Here is a 15,832-nt window from a genome sequence, read left to right as displayed (position 1 = left end):
AGAAAAAAATGAATAAAACTCGGACGAATATATACATTCAACATACAGTACATAAGTAATGTATTTGTTTATTATGACAATAAATCCTCAAGATGGCATTTACATTATTAACATTCTTTCTGTGAGAGGGATCCATGGATAGAAAGACTTGTAATTCTTAAAGGATAAATGTGACCTTGTATATTGTGACTAAATATTGCCATCTAGTGTCTAGTGTAGTGAGCTTTCAGTAAATGATACTGTAGCCATTTAACTGTTGTGCCCAAATGCATGATGGGAAGTGCACCCATGACTGTGCGTAGTGGTACCAATTGATATATCTTCTCTGCGTTGGGAAATAACATAGGGTGTTAAGAAAAAGATCAACTACTATCTTTCTTCCCCACATTGCTTCCCACGATATTTCCAATCGTAGGGAAAGGGATTGTAAGGCTTTAGCAAATTAAAAAATGCTCCAAAGGCTGCAAAAATTCACTCATTTTACGCTGCCTTTTAGCTCTATATATAGGTGAAACGGCGCCATTACAGATTGAACGCTACAATGCGCGAGTGGGTCATGCAGCGCATGCAATAATTGCGTTAAATATTTTAACGTGATCATTTTTAAAAAAAATTAATTACCGCCGTTAACGGGATAAATTTGATAACCCTACCTTAAGCCTAAACTAAAGACTCTGGATGAGTGTAACATATTATGTCTGTAACGTTAAATACAATTAGAAAACGATTAAATTAAAAAACATACATATATTAAAAAAAGGCATGTCCGATATTTTTTTGCCGATTCCGATACTTTGAAAATGATGTGATCGGACCCGATCGATCGACATCTCTAACATGTTTAAAATTTATCATAATTATTACATTTGACGTGCTTAAAAACCATTTATTAAAATAGACAGTATGTACATCGTTTTTGTTTTTATTGTACTTTTGGAGAACAAGTGAAAAAACATGTCTTAAGGTATATGTTTTTTTTTCCAATGCTAAATCTGAATACATTGGCCTGAAAAAAAAAAAATTGGGTTGGGGCGTGGCGCTACTTTGCTGTTTTTCATTAATCCTGGTGGATTCTGGTCCCCATTAACTGCGAAAAACGAGGGATCCCTGTACATTGGTAATGTACTGTATGTTTTTGTATTCTATATTGTTGTTTGATATTGCTTTAAAATAATGACAAAATTGGTTTGGAAAATATTTAATGCATATTGCAAAAAGTTATATTGAAGTAACAAATCTATTTTAATGAGGGTTGTCAATGGGATCTGATTGTTATATGTAATGTTGCACAAATACAGATTTCGACACCTGGCTATTGTGCTATTGGCCAATGCTGATAGATTTTTTTGAAGAACCCTTATCCTTTAGCACAAAATTATTGCCTACTCGAATGGAAAGTAATTGATTTGGCTTGGACATACATTGCTTAATTCATTTTCTGCCATATACATCACTAGATGTCCAATTTGATGAAGTGAGAGGGTTGGCAGCAAATGATCGAATGCTAGTATCTGTGCAACACTACTTACATGTATAAAATACTTTTGTTTTTGTTATCAATAAATACAGTAAAGAAAATTGATGAAACTCATATACAGTATACGAGTCATGCTTTGACAACAAACTGACACATGTATTGATTTTGAACAATGACAACGAAAATAGATATTGCTTCACATATTACTTGCGATAATGTTTGACCGAAGTTCCCAACACATAATAACCTATTTACAATGTATTGGATAACATGCAGGAAATGACTGCTTTTACACGCAAATAAAATCTTTCATGTTAACATCATGAATCCAGGAGATGTTCACGAGCATCACGCTGGAGGTCAGCGATCCATCACGTGGTCATCTGACTGGTGTCCGCCAAAACAAGCTTTTCTCAAGCCCTCACAGAATTCCAGTTCTTCCTGTTTGAGAAGGAAAAAATAGTTAGGAGGTTGCTCTTTTGCCGACAAATCCTAATTTTTTTACTCATTCACTGCCATTGACTGTGAAAGACAACAAATTCATTTCAACTGGGATCGCTAGCATAAGCGATCATGTTTCACTGCCGTTGACGGAGATTGATGTATAATCAAATGAAAATTGATTGGACATCTTTCACCGCCAATAGCAGCCAGTGAGTTAGTTAAAAATTGTAGGTTTTAGTCAATATTACTGGTTTTATTGATGGAATTGATCAAGTTTAATACAGGCATGAAAATGGGTCAGGGGTTAAAAAGGTGAGAAGGATGTGGAGGAAATATGTTCCGATAGGGCTGTCCCAAACGACTAATTTTCTCCCGATTAGTCAGCCAACTATTTTTACAATTAGTCGACTAATATATATATTTTTTGACAAATTTAGCAATGAAATTTTTGTTGATGCTCATTAATTCACAAAAAACATTTTGGAACACTTAAATTCTTTATTCAAGTACAAATAAACATGTAAATAACAATAATTAATCACACATGAACACTGAGGTCAAATGCTGATAGTAGGCCTGAACGATATTAGAAAAAAACTATCATTGCGATTTTGAAGGAGTTTGCGATATTATATTGTGATATTAAAACGAGAAAATTTTCACCAAATAAGTTGAAGAGCTCCGTTAGGGATAGCTGCACTGTTGACGAAGAAAAACAGTTTGGTCGCGCTGCCAAGCAGGAGGTAGAGTGAGACACTGTGGTGCTGCATGAGCATGAAGCAAAATAACATGAATGTTGTTTTTAAATTCTGATGCTCTGAAAAATGGCGCCATCGGTTTGCGTTTTGGAAACGATTGCCAATGTTTTATAGCAGGCTAAAGTAAGTTGTCTTTTTCCCCCATTAGTCTCAGTGTAGCAATGTTAACGTTTATAGTGTTTTATATAGATGTGTTTCCTTATTTTGTATGTGTGAACTGTAATTCTACAGCGTGTTGTTGACCAATAAACATTTGGACACAACAACTGGAGTCTCATATGTCATCTCCACACACGCACAAACGTATGCACGCACGCGGTGATAAAACGCAGCCGTGAAAATTACCGCCCTCATTTTTATTTACCTTCTGATGAATGGACTCATTGCATATCGCGACAGGCTTAGCAACTTCAATAAAACATGTCGTTAGTTAGTTATGTGGACTCACGACAAAGCCACCCACCCCACCTTAAAATGTTCTCCTCGGATCTACACAATTCACGTAGGTCACCCTTTTTGACATCAAAACGGCGAATTTCGCCAAAAGTTGAGTGATTTTCATGCCTGTTAATAATGTTTTAAATTATGCGCTGTATCCCAAAATACACCAAATTGTCAAAACTGCACGTCTTGTCTTTTATCAACCATTGTCGCTGTGTTGAGCCTTGTTTTAACAAAAGTAGTCCTTCAGGATGAAAAAAGTTGAGTCTATAAGTGAAATGCAAATGGCTGCAGTCTGCCGATTACCATTTTGGTAAACATTGGAAGCCTACCTGACTTTCCTCTTTTCCTCGGAGCTCTCTTGCTCGCAGTCGCAATAACTCTTCAAGACCGAGAGATGGATCCCGACAATCTTTGAGTCCCTTTTCACAGTCTTTCACCAGGCTGGACAGATATAAAAGGCAAGGTTCCAATGTTAATGACACCTTTCCTGTTTAGAATCATGACTTAACTGAGCAGACTTTTGCAAAAAAAAAATACGCACGCATTGTCATCAATATCAACTATTTTGGTAAATTCAGAAGACTGAGCAACTTTCTTACCTACAAAGGGCACCGAGCACGTGTTCGTGAACAGGTGAGTGTGCTGAGCGCAGCACTGAGACCAGCTGTTGCACCATCCCCATGGAGACCACTGTGTCTGCAGGAAAAATTCATGGCACACAATGAGTTTTATGACAAACATGTCAAGTTGTGGGAAGCAAAAAATACAACAATGCAATCAAGGCCACATGTTATACATTTTCACCATTTAAAGTCGCTACGCACAACTGAGTATGCTCCCAAAACAAGCCCGATCAGAATGGTCCAGTAATTTTGTTGTTTGGTTGTTCATCCAAAGAGGTTAAAACCAGCAGCTTCTACATTTAAAAAAACTTCTGTTTAATCTGAAAAGAAGACAAACGTTATCTAACATTATGCAAAGCAGTCATCATTATCCAATTTTATAGACAGTTTAAAATATTAACTAATTGGTTGCCGTTGATGTTCGTTTACTGCCCTCCCACTTCGAATGGACTGGACTTCTACTAGTTATAAACTCATTTAAATTCAAATTTTCAAGGGATAAAAAGACTTAGTTCTTAAAAGATAACGTATATATGAGTTTAAATAATTTGATCTTGAAACACCTCTTGATGTTTTTGTTTTTATACACTTTGCAAAATTAGTTTAACTAGTAGGTCGCCATTGTTGTTGACGTCTCAGGGCGGTGACGTCACATGGTTACGCTGCCGAGCTTCCAGAGTATGACTCTAGCGACATAAAAATACATAAAATACATAAAAATCTTTTCAACCCTTTCAATTTGAACCCGAGACAAGCATTAATGAGCATGACAGCACTGTCGATAGTTCACAAAACGAGCAGCAAAAGCAAAATGAACAGGAAAGACGGGATGAGATGAGAGCAGGAAAAAAAAACTTTTGTCAAAATGTATAACACCGGTGAAACATCCTACAAGAGGCGAATTTGACACTCAAAGTACTACTGTGCACCTTTCAGCTTGTTTTGTTTAGATGCATACAGACAGAACATACTAAAGATGCCTTAAGAAAATACTTAAAACATAGTAATATCATAAAAGGGTGGTTTAAATATGCTATGTGACTAATAAAAGGTTGGTTTAAATATGCTATGTGACTAATGTCAATAATCTGCTTTAAAGCTACCACAACACAATGCTTAAAAGTATTTTGAGGCAATGAGAAGGTAATAAAACTCTCAATAAAAACACAAACAGTAAGTACTCGCCACTTTTAACCGATGAGCGCATGTGTTGGACGTCTTGCCGCATAGAGTGAATTTCAGTAACCCTGTATTTGGTCAAAAGTACATGCACTAAATATTTTAGATTTTTAAATCAATAGCAAAATACACTGCTCAAAAAAATAAAGGGAACACTAACATAACACATTGTAGATATAAATGAATGAAATATTTTTATTATATACTTTGTTCATTTCATAGTTGAATGTGCTGACAACAAAATCACACAAAAATTATCAAGGAAAATCAAATGTATCAACCCATGGAGGTCTGGATTTGGAGTAGTACTCAAAATGAAAGTGGAAAAACACTACAAGCTGATTCAAAGTCAAAATGAGGCACAGTAGTGTGTGTGGCCTCCAAGTGCCTGGATTACCTCCCTACAACGCCTGGGCATGCTGCTAATGAGACAACGGAGGGTGTCCTAGGGAATCTCCTCCCAGATCTGGACCAGGGCATCACTGAGCTCCTGGAAAGTCTGAGGAGCAACCTGGCTCTGCCAGATGGACCTAAACACAATGTCCCAGAGGTGTTTTATTGGATTTAGGTCAGGCGAACGTGGGGGCCAGTCAATGGTATCAATTCCTTCTTCCTTCAGGAACTGTTGCATACTACAGCCACATGAAGTTAGGCATTGTCGTGGACCAGGAGGAACCCAGGTCCCACTGCACAAGTGTATCTTATGACAATAACCTAATAGCAGTCAGGGTGCCATCATCTAACCTGTAGAGGTCTGTGTGTCCTTCCAGAGATATGCCTCCCTGACCATCACTGACCCACCACCACACCGGTCATGCTGAATGATGTTGCAGGCAGCAAAATGTTCTCCATAGGATCTCCGGACCCTTTCACGTCTGTCGCATGTGCTAAGGTTAAACCTGCTTTCATCGGGGTAGAGCACAGAGCCAGTGGCATAGTTGCAAATTTTGGTGGTCTATAGCAAATGCCTCTTAAGCTCTACGGAGATTGGCAGTGAGCACAGGGCTCTCTACAGGATGTCAGGCCCTCAGACCATCCTCATGGAGCCCATTTCACATCGAAAATGATACTAACCAAAAATGACTAGGACACAAATACCATGATAAATTTTATTCTCTCATATTCTATTTTTAATTTCAAAACAAAATCAGAACAGTGAAATATAGGCCTTTATTAGTTTCCCAAGTTTTGATTTGAATACGAGTAATTATGAAATAACAAGTCGTTATCCATTGTCCGATTTTGGATTCTCAGATATTGAATGAATGAATGATACAATGATAATAGGGACATCTAGAGACAAATTGGTGGTATTACTATGGCAATCTAATTAATGTACCAAGTCAAGTCAGCACAAATTGGGGGCCATCTGCTGGTCAAAATGTGCATTACAGGAAAATTTCTATGGCAATAATAACGATGGACATGTAAAATGTCCATAAAAAGTTATACATCTTTTTGGCGACACATATATCATAATGCACAATCACTGATGAATGGAGAGAACTAAAAAAATAAATCATAAAAACTCATCAGCAATTATGTTGTGTACCTTTCTGTTCCGGATGTGACGTCAGCAGGTTGAGCAGAAGGAACGCCGACTTAGTCTGAAGCTTCTCATGTTCCGACTGCATGCCTCTCATCAGCACCGAGAAGCCATCAAGGGACAGGAATGCTGCCAGTCCCGCATCCTGCTCTCGCACCAGACCTGTTCTCACAACACCAGCCGGATGACAAAAACATCATGTATTCTGCACAGGACATTGAAGTCGTTACGACTAGTACTCACATGAGACTGCATAAAGGGCTTTGACCCTGACTGTGGGGTGGGGGTCTGAGTCTGTCAGCTGTAGAAGTTTAGGCAAAGCGCTTATCTTTAGCAAGTGATCTTGCACTTGTGGCATGTTCTGGGCACAGGCAGCAATCAGCTGAGCAGCACTCCATCTCAACCTACTTTGGACATGACACAAATATCGGGAGACGCACAAATCCAGCCCCCCCAGAACCATCAGGTCTGCAAGAGATGAGGGAATGTTAGAATACTGTTCATTGCATTCAAATTATTCTCGCGTACTTCCTATAACTTGCCTCTGGCATTGTCAAGGTTCTCACACAAATCAGACAGCAACTCAAAAGCAGATTCCCGCTCATCTTCATCTTCCTCATCCCCATCCCCCACACCGTTCACCTCCTCTTTGTTCAGGATAGCCAAGCACTGCTTCATCTGCTCCACTTCATCCATCTGTCCTTTGCAGACCTCTGCGAGAGCCTCCCTCAACCACACGCTCCTCTGCCAAGAAGAAAAAGAACACAACTTGAAGTCATATGGACATGAAGAATAACAAAAGACGAAAAAATGAAAAATGGTAGCGGCGTGTCCAAAACGTATCAGTTTCTGTTTGTGTTGTCAAAAGCTTCTGAAATCCACTAATCTAGTGCTGCAACGATTATTCGATTAACTCGAGTATTAGATTAGAAAAAAATATTCAAATTAAATTTTGTTGCTTCGAGTATTCGTTTCAATAAAGTGGCGTTGTAATGGTTTATTTTGAAAGTGTTTACATTTAGTTTTATTGATTTGGGTAGATACACTGCCCTCTGGTCTCCTCATTTCACATGGCTGAATCCAACTGCTCCCTGTTAAAACCAACGTAAGTTTTTGTTTGGGCTAATGTTTTTTAATGCATTCGTTATTTAGTTTATAGGTATATTTAGTCGTTTTTTGTGGGAATATGAGTCTGAACCACTTGTTAAGAGTATTGTAAAAAAAAAAAAAAAAAAAAATTGGCATTTTATAGCATTTAAGCTAGCAGACTTTTGCTATGTAAGTTAGCCAATTGTTCTCTTGGTGTACATAGAGTAGGCCTGAACGATATTGGAAAAACTATTGCTGCGATTTTTTTGAGGTGTGCAATATATTGCGATATTATATTGCGATAGTAAAAAAAAAAATATATATATATATATATATATATATATATATATATATATTTTTTTTTTAAAAGAAATTTTCACTAGATGACTTGAATAGCTGTTTGGAAATACTTTGCATGACACACCGTGACCACAGTGTATTCATATAATACCGTTTCATTTGTGAATGATTAAGATTGCTGTATTATTATGAAGGGATCCAGGAAGCAATGTCTGCACAAAATAGATAATATATTGAACACAATATTTGACACTTCAACAGCAGCAAATACATTAAATGACAAATAAAAGAGCAGGTGCATTCGTCCCCTAAGTTTTTGACAAAATATAACAATAAATAAAAACTTCTGTAAAATAACAACAAAGTTGTAAACATAGTTGAACAAAAATATTAAATATGACAAATAAGAGTTGTTCACAAACTATAACAATAAATAAAAAACTCAGTAAAACAATAAAGTTGTCAACATATTTGAACTTAAATATTAAATCTGTCAAATAAAAGTGCAAGTGCATTAGTCCCCTGAGTTGTTTACACAAAATATAACAATATAAAACTGCAAAACTGCAACAAAGTTGTAAAAATATTTAAAAAATATTAAGTATCAAAACTTTATGTGCAGCTGTACTATAGTTATTTGAAAAATACGATTTACAATTAATTTAAATATAAAAGAAACAGAAACTCAATTGAACTTGTAAATAATTTAACTGAATAACAGCAAATAACTGATGAATAACAGAACCATTTTAACTCCCAAATTTCCTGCCTTCCTGATAGCTGTCACATGAATAAAAAGAAGAAAAGACATTCCTGCACCTGTGTTATGTATTTGTCTGCATATCGTCCACCTTCCTTGCTCAGCAATTCTCAACTGGGTCTCATAGGTTTTTGGCCAAGACTACTAGTTTATCCACCATTGCAAGCTTGAGACAAGAACGTTGGCACGTAACAATGTTCCCACCTGTACTAAAAAGCCTCTGATGGGAAGCTCGTAGCAGGAATGCATAGATACCTGCGTTTTAAATGGTCCCACATGTTCGACGGATTACTTCTTGTTGAGGCAACCATGGCGAGGCACTCTCAACAGGGCTGTTTTTTGTTCCTTATACTGGACTGTCTCAGAAAATTAGAATACACAATATTCTAATTTTTTGAGACAGTCCTGTGTATATATACAGGACTGTCTCAGGAAATTAGAATACACAATATTCTAATTTCCTGAGACAGTCCTGTATATATACACAGGACTGTCTCAAAAAATTAGAATATTGTGTATTCTAATTTCCTGAGACAGTCCAGTATTCTTGTCGATAGCCAAAATGCTTCCAAAACTCCTTTTGGAGACAGTCTTCCCTATTCAACGTGTTGCTTGCTAGCTTGCTTTCACTTTGAAAACGGCCCCTGCTCCCTCCACTCTGCTGTTCGGCCCCTCCTCCCTCCACTCCGCTGTAGCAGGGGAGGGGGAGGAGCCGATGACTGCGAGTTGGAGGGAATGAGAGGCTGTGCGCTCTCCTTCCCGCTCCTTCCTCAAAACAAACGTTTGTGGATTTAAAAAAAGGAAATGAAAAAACTATCGCACGTCCTTGCGATGGGACTATTGCGCATGCGCACATCGCGATGGCGATGTTTAAACGATATATCGTTCAGGCCTAACATAGAGCTTCATTTATTTATTTTTTATAACGTTTGATGCTCATCCCAGCCATTTTAATTTTTCATGTTCCTTATCCGATTACTTGATTATTCGAACTAACTAGTTCATTGATTAATCGACTACTAAAATAATCGATAGCTGCAGCCCTACACTAATCACAGACCAACCTCCTCTGAAATGGGTTCGACAGGAGCAGGACCCTCTGCACCGGAGCCAGCATCGATTGCCAATTGTAGGACTCCCTGAAGATTCTGGGGGTATCTTCTGTTTTGTCCGTCTTCGGCCATGTTGCTTGAAAGAAACAAAGCAGATTTAGTATAAAGCAAACTGAGTAGTTTGTAAGTACAGCCTACTGTTGTCATGATACTAAAATTTTCAACTTGACATCAACACTCTTATATTCCAGTATCGCATTCCGATACAACATTTCAGTATCAGTACTTCAATATTCTGATACCTTGTTCATATAAAACGGCATTTCAGCAACATATTATCCACTTCATGTTTAAAAATAAAGCTCATTTGTCACCTTGGGAGCTGTATCTCCCTATTGTCAGTGTGTCACTACAGATGTGACAATACATCAGTATTAGGGATGCAACTAGAGCTGTCCCGACTAGTCGACATAGTCGACGTCATCGATGACGCAAATCCGTCGATGAGCACAACATCCCGTCGACGGTTAATGAAGGGTTAAAAAAATATATGCGTGGAAAGTTCAGAATGTCGGACGCTCTGTATGCAAGCGGGGAAAGTGGCACAAGGCCAAAAAAACGCACCAGAGTATCCAAAACATTGACTTATTTCAAAGAAACAAAGGAGGGTACACTCTTGTGTCCTGTCTCTTCAATGCCAAGCTTGGCTGCACGTCGGCCGTGAATAAACACCTAAAGCGCCGTCACCCAGTTTGTAAGTCCATCTAACTAACTAACGACATGTTTTATTGAAGTTGCTAAGCCTGTCGCGATATGCAATGAGTCCATTTATCGCACGGCAAATAAAAATGAGGGCGGTAATTTTCACGGCTGCTTTTTATCGCTGCGCGCGCGTGCATGCGTACAGTGGTGCGTGCGTGCTGATGGCATGTGAGACTCCAGTTCCTTTCTCTTATCAACACGCTGTAGAATTAAAGTTCAGACATACAAAATAAGAAAACACATCTATATTAAACACTGTAACGTTAGCACTGCTACACTGAGGTGAATGGGGGGAAAAAGGCAACCTACTTTATTTAGCCTGCTATAAAACATTGGCAGTCGCCTCGTGAAAGCAAACTTGCGGTTAAAAGGTGGCACTTCAAACATGAAAAATCGCTGGTTAGCAGCATTTGCAAACGAAAAAAAAATATCACTGACACTACATGCAATGACAAAAAGTGTTGTTTTTGCGGAGTGTAAAGCTGAAGTTAGCTGTTTAGCGAATGTACTTCTGGTGAACATGTCAAGATAAAAGCATGTCATGTTCGTCATATAAATAACGATTTCTGGAGTTAATCCAACATACTTCAGAATTCAGAATCTACACTAAGAATACCTTTAAAATAACACCCTTTATGAAAAATCTGATTGGCAATGAATAATTATTATAATTATTATAATACTATTATAAATAGTACTATACTATAATATTAATGCTAGGTGTTTTTTTAAGAATTGCTTTGAATCATGTTGGAAAGGTGAAGTCAGTGTTCTGAATCTGTTTACATTCCATCCTTTTGCACTAGTTAATTCTATCAGCATTTGAACTTATTTATTTGTGATTTATTATTGTTATTTATGTGTTTATTTGTACTTTAATAAAGAATGTAAGTGTTCCAAAATGTTTTGGGGAATTGAAAAGCGTCAACAAAAATTTCATTGCTAAATTAGTTTAAAAAAAAAATAAAAAAATTAAGTATTAGATTAGTCGACTATTCGTAAAAATAGTCGGCGGACTAATCGGGAGAAAATTAGTCATTTGGGACAGTCCTAGATGCAACGATACAGTTAAGTCACGGTTCGGTACAATTTTCGATACAAGGGACACGATTTTCGATTCAATACATTTAATGCTCTGAAACAAAAAATACAAGCGTTTTGTTTTTGTTTACTTTAATGTATTTTTTTTATTTTGCTAAAAAGCAAAAATAACAATGCCATCATATAAACATGCATTATAGTGCGTAATATTTATGTGCTTACTTCTTACTGATCCGAAGAAATTTTGTATAGAAGTGCTGAGAACAATCTATACCGATGTAAAATGAGGCAGGGCACTTTTGATTGATATTACTCTCTTAGCAGGTATGTTTACCACATGAGAAAAACATCCTATTTGTGGTCCGAGACCATCTCTGTTAAGTACTGAATAACAATATTTGCAGCATTATCTATAGTCAGTGGTACAGATTGATTTGGCCTGCTTAACTTCCATTCAGAAACAGCGGTTTTTAATTCATTGATTTAGTATATGGACTACGCGTCCCATGATCACTCTGGGCTCACGCAGCCAATGGCATGGGATTTGCGGGAATCTAACGTAGCACATCGAGATTGCTATTTGATGATATCTAGTGTGCGCGCACGTGTGATGTCGGGCATTAAAAAAAGTTAACAAACGCCACAGAAGTCACGTCTGCTCATTAGTGCAAATTAATTTTCATAAACAGGACGAGTTTGAAGTACAGCGCTCTCAATTTGCCACTCATTGTTCATCATTTAACCGTGAGTTAGCTCCCTGTGACCCACGGTCTTAACCTGGCTGTTGTCAAAGCGAGGTAATTCATAGCAGGTGAGTCGGCAACAATAGATTGGAGGACTTTGTAGGACGTATCCATAAAGCCAGTCTTTAATATGTACGAGTAGGGATAGCATATCAGTTCACCCAAAACGCTGCCAAACAACGGATCTGTACGATATTGAAGCCGGCAAGCCACCTCCTTAAGTTTCTGTCCTTCCTCACGAGCAATGATCCTCGTGCACCACAGCTCCCACCTTTCATGCAGTTTGGGAGTGGAATGAAGGAGGGGGGCTGCTAGCGTTAGAAATTGTTTTTTCAAGGCAAAGCTGCGCCTGACATTTTAGCGAGAGAGATGACAAAAATAAACCTGGAAAATACATTTTGGGAGATTTTAACAACAAAATCAGCCCTTCTGCATTCGGCAACTGTAATATTATTTGTAAATTTTGCCTCATTTTGGTCACTGAAGTGGCCAGCGTATCAATCTACACCTCATGTTAACACAGGTTGCACAGATTGTTAGAATTTTGTCCACGAACGATCAACGAAGTGAGAAGAACATACGCACAAAACAGAAAGTCCCAGAGTTTCATCTACGTCATGCTGAATCCATTTTTGGAGATTCCGTAGGTTCCTCTGGTTTGATTTTGCAGTTTTAACTTTGACTACACACTGCTTACTTCAACCACACATCATGTTGTTCTGTCTAAACCGGAAGTCTGTAGCAGAAAATGTCAAAGATGACACCGCCCATGTTTCGCTCAGGAAACTTGTCTATAGTCTGTGATAAATACGAGTTTGAGATATTGTCCACGACAGTGGAAAATACCGTATTGGCCTAAATATAAGACTGCCCTGATTATAAGACGACCCCCTCTTTTTCAAGACTCAAGTTTGAAAGACTTTTTGAACACCAAATTAATTTTTATACAGAAAATAATTACAGTACATCTGAAACAAATGATTATAACAACATATTTGAGGAAAAAGCATGTTATTTTGCCTCACTCAAACCTTAATATCTGAACATTTAAATATGTAAACTAAAGTGCAATCACATTCATAAATGAATGGCGTCTGGTTTTTGAAATGTAAATAAACCAATCTATTGTGATAAACAACAAAATTGCAATAACTGCATTAACCATCAAAGTGAGGTCTAACTGTAACTGTAGTCTTGAAACAAATCTGAATAAAGAAAAACATTACAATAAAATAATGCAAACTGGTTATACTTGAGTATAGCTGAGATCTGTCATGACAGAACATTACTCCTCAAGTTCAGCATTCACTTCAATGATATCTGGCGCCATTTAGTGTCGTGAATGGGTATAATGTCTAGACCCCGAATATAAGACGACTCCCCCTTTTTCAGTCTTATTCAATGCAAAAAAACAGTCTTATATTCGGGCCAATACGGTAAATGGTTTATTTTCCATTTAGAACTAGATTGTTTTCCTTTGTCTTAGTAGAATATCATAGATTAATTTCCTTATCCATGTATCAATAATTCTTGTATCGCAATATTGTAAAATAATTTTTATATTTACGAAATCATATTTTAAAGTATAATATTATCGTAGGGTGACCATATTTTGATTTCCAAAAAAGAGGACACTCGTCCCAGCCTCGATATAGTTGAATTTTACTCAAAGATCACTCAAAGTTGCCCATATCACCCACTTTTTTTTTTTTACTCAACAGGCTTTATTCTTCCTAAAAAAATAATCAAACAATAAAAATAAATAAATAAACTAATAATGATTTTAAAGAAATGAGAAAATGCAGACCCATAGAAATGTAGTCCAGTCAATACACACACACACAGTAGGCTATGTGCAACCTCAACATTTTTTTGAATTACTATCACGACAATTGTCGTTGACAAATTGTTATTCCCACTCAATTTTTATTTTCATTCAATGTTTTAGATTGTACGCAAACAATGATCGAAATAAACTGACAAGCCATTCAACCAGCATGTTTCCAAACACAGCAGTTCAAAACTACATTGCCCATAATGCCTAGCGCGGCTGAGCTCACTGACTGCTACCCTATTAGCGTGTACGGGAGCCGAGGCAAAATCAGACTTTGCTATAAATGGTAAATGGTGTTATACTTATATAGCGCTTTTCCAAAGTTTACAATCATCGGCAGCGCAAAGATGCGACACCAAACGGGATTTTACAGATTACACCAGTACAAATCTCCGACAGAAGTCAACAGTTGCCATTATAAACGTATTTATCATTAAAAAAACTCATAAGAAACACAGCTATTTAGAATACTAGCATTCAACCAAATAAACTAACGCAGAACAATTACAGGACTCATAGGATATACTGCATCTCTGTGTACACATATAACCCTATATACAACAGAAGACACGTGATCGACATTAACAGGAGATAAACTTACAGAAAGGTGTATGAAGCTGCGTCTTTTAGAACTCCTTATTGAACTACTTACTGTATCTCTCGTCAAACCGTCAGTAGATGGTGGTAATTCCCCATGAAACAAAGGGTAAACTGCCAACAAAAAAGAAGAAGAGCTAGTCCTTCTCCCGCCCCTACTAGTAGGAGCCACGTCAAAGCAGGCAGGCGCTGCCCTCTAGCGGCCGGCGGGATTATCTTCAAATTGGTCCCGTGAAAAACCATAACAAACGGACATTTTCATGAATTTATGAAACCCGGCCGGACATTCCGGAGGGCACGTAATAAGAGGACTTGTCCGGGCAAAAGAGGACGTTTGGTCACCCTATATTATCGTGAGCCTTGTATCGCAAACCGTATCGTATTAGGAGTTACCAGAGGTTGGCACCCCTATTTGTCACTATTTCGCCATCATTTGAATTCATAATTAGAGTAATTATTTGTATAGAAAACCAAATATATGACATCAAAATTTCTCTAACTCACTCATATACGTCCACAGTAGATCCACCAGTTCTGGAACCACTGTTTTAGATGATCATCAAGCCCATGCTAGGTACAAGTCGGTTACATTTAAATGTCACTTACCTTCAAATGGTCTTGAAATGTTACTGAGCAAATGTGATCACGGAGTCTTTTTGATGGGCCAGAGGGTTGACGCCTTCTTTGTACCAGAAGACAGATGAAGTTGCTAGAACGTTTGAGCTAAAGTGAGCGCATGAGTGGCTAGTAAGCCGCCATATTTTGCCGTAACTGTAAAACCAAAGCCGCAATCACAATCTAAAACTCACGGTTGTCTTTTTTGTCTTGCAGTATGGGAGTAATTTTCTTACGCTTGCTTCAATTTAAAAATTTTCTTTACACAGTAATCAAGACTGTTATACTTACTACGGTTCATTATGAAAAACGTATTGGTCAGAGCCGTAGGTAGAGGTTTAACTAGCTGGGTTAAGGTAGTTGAATGACGTAAGAGTTGGTGCTCAGAGAGTTATAGTAAAAGCGAGAGAAATACCTCATTTTTATTTTTGCAACGTTTAACATTTTTGTTTATGCGCGAAGTGTTGGTTTCCAATTATTAAACTGTATTCTGATTTTATTTGGGAATGGAGGGAAAATTATATTTTAGAACTAGCAAATACTAAGAAGTACCAGTAAAATTTGGGCC

The 15,832-nt window shown here is 37.5% G+C and overlaps 1 protein-coding gene across 4 annotated transcripts; it reads right to left on the bottom strand.

Moving 5' to 3' along the window:
• Window positions 1-111: 111 nt before the first annotated feature.
• Window positions 112-15,644, bottom strand: hspbp1 (HSPA (heat shock 70kDa) binding protein, cytoplasmic cochaperone 1). 4 transcript variants are annotated; one of them, XM_057860568.1, is made up of 9 exons: window positions 15,556-15,644; window positions 15,256-15,358; window positions 9,685-9,808; window positions 7,014-7,215; window positions 6,715-6,939; window positions 6,478-6,633; window positions 3,723-3,819; window positions 3,453-3,564; window positions 112-1,918 (listed from the first exon to the last, which is right to left on the bottom strand). In XM_057860568.1, exons 3-9 carry the CDS (start codon window positions 9,802-9,804, stop codon window positions 1,838-1,840), a joined length of 993 nt encoding a protein of 330 aa, XP_057716551.1. In that variant the 5' UTR covers window positions 9,805-9,808; window positions 15,256-15,358; window positions 15,556-15,644; the 3' UTR covers window positions 112-1,837. The 4 variants fall into 4 exon arrangements, with proteins under 4 accessions (XP_057716551.1, XP_057716552.1, XP_057716554.1 ...); XM_057860569.1 differs by having other exon boundaries at window positions 15,459-15,624; XM_057860571.1 differs by having other exon boundaries at window positions 15,256-15,331; window positions 15,459-15,620.
• Between the last annotated feature and the right edge of the window lie 188 nt (window positions 15,645-15,832).

Source organism: Corythoichthys intestinalis, chromosome 16 (assembly GCF_030265065.1).
Source record: "Corythoichthys intestinalis isolate RoL2023-P3 chromosome 16, ASM3026506v1, whole genome shotgun sequence".
Taxonomy (NCBI): Eukaryota; Metazoa; Chordata; class Actinopteri; order Syngnathiformes; family Syngnathidae; genus Corythoichthys; species Corythoichthys intestinalis.
This window is presented reverse-complemented; position numbering and strand designations above follow the sequence as displayed.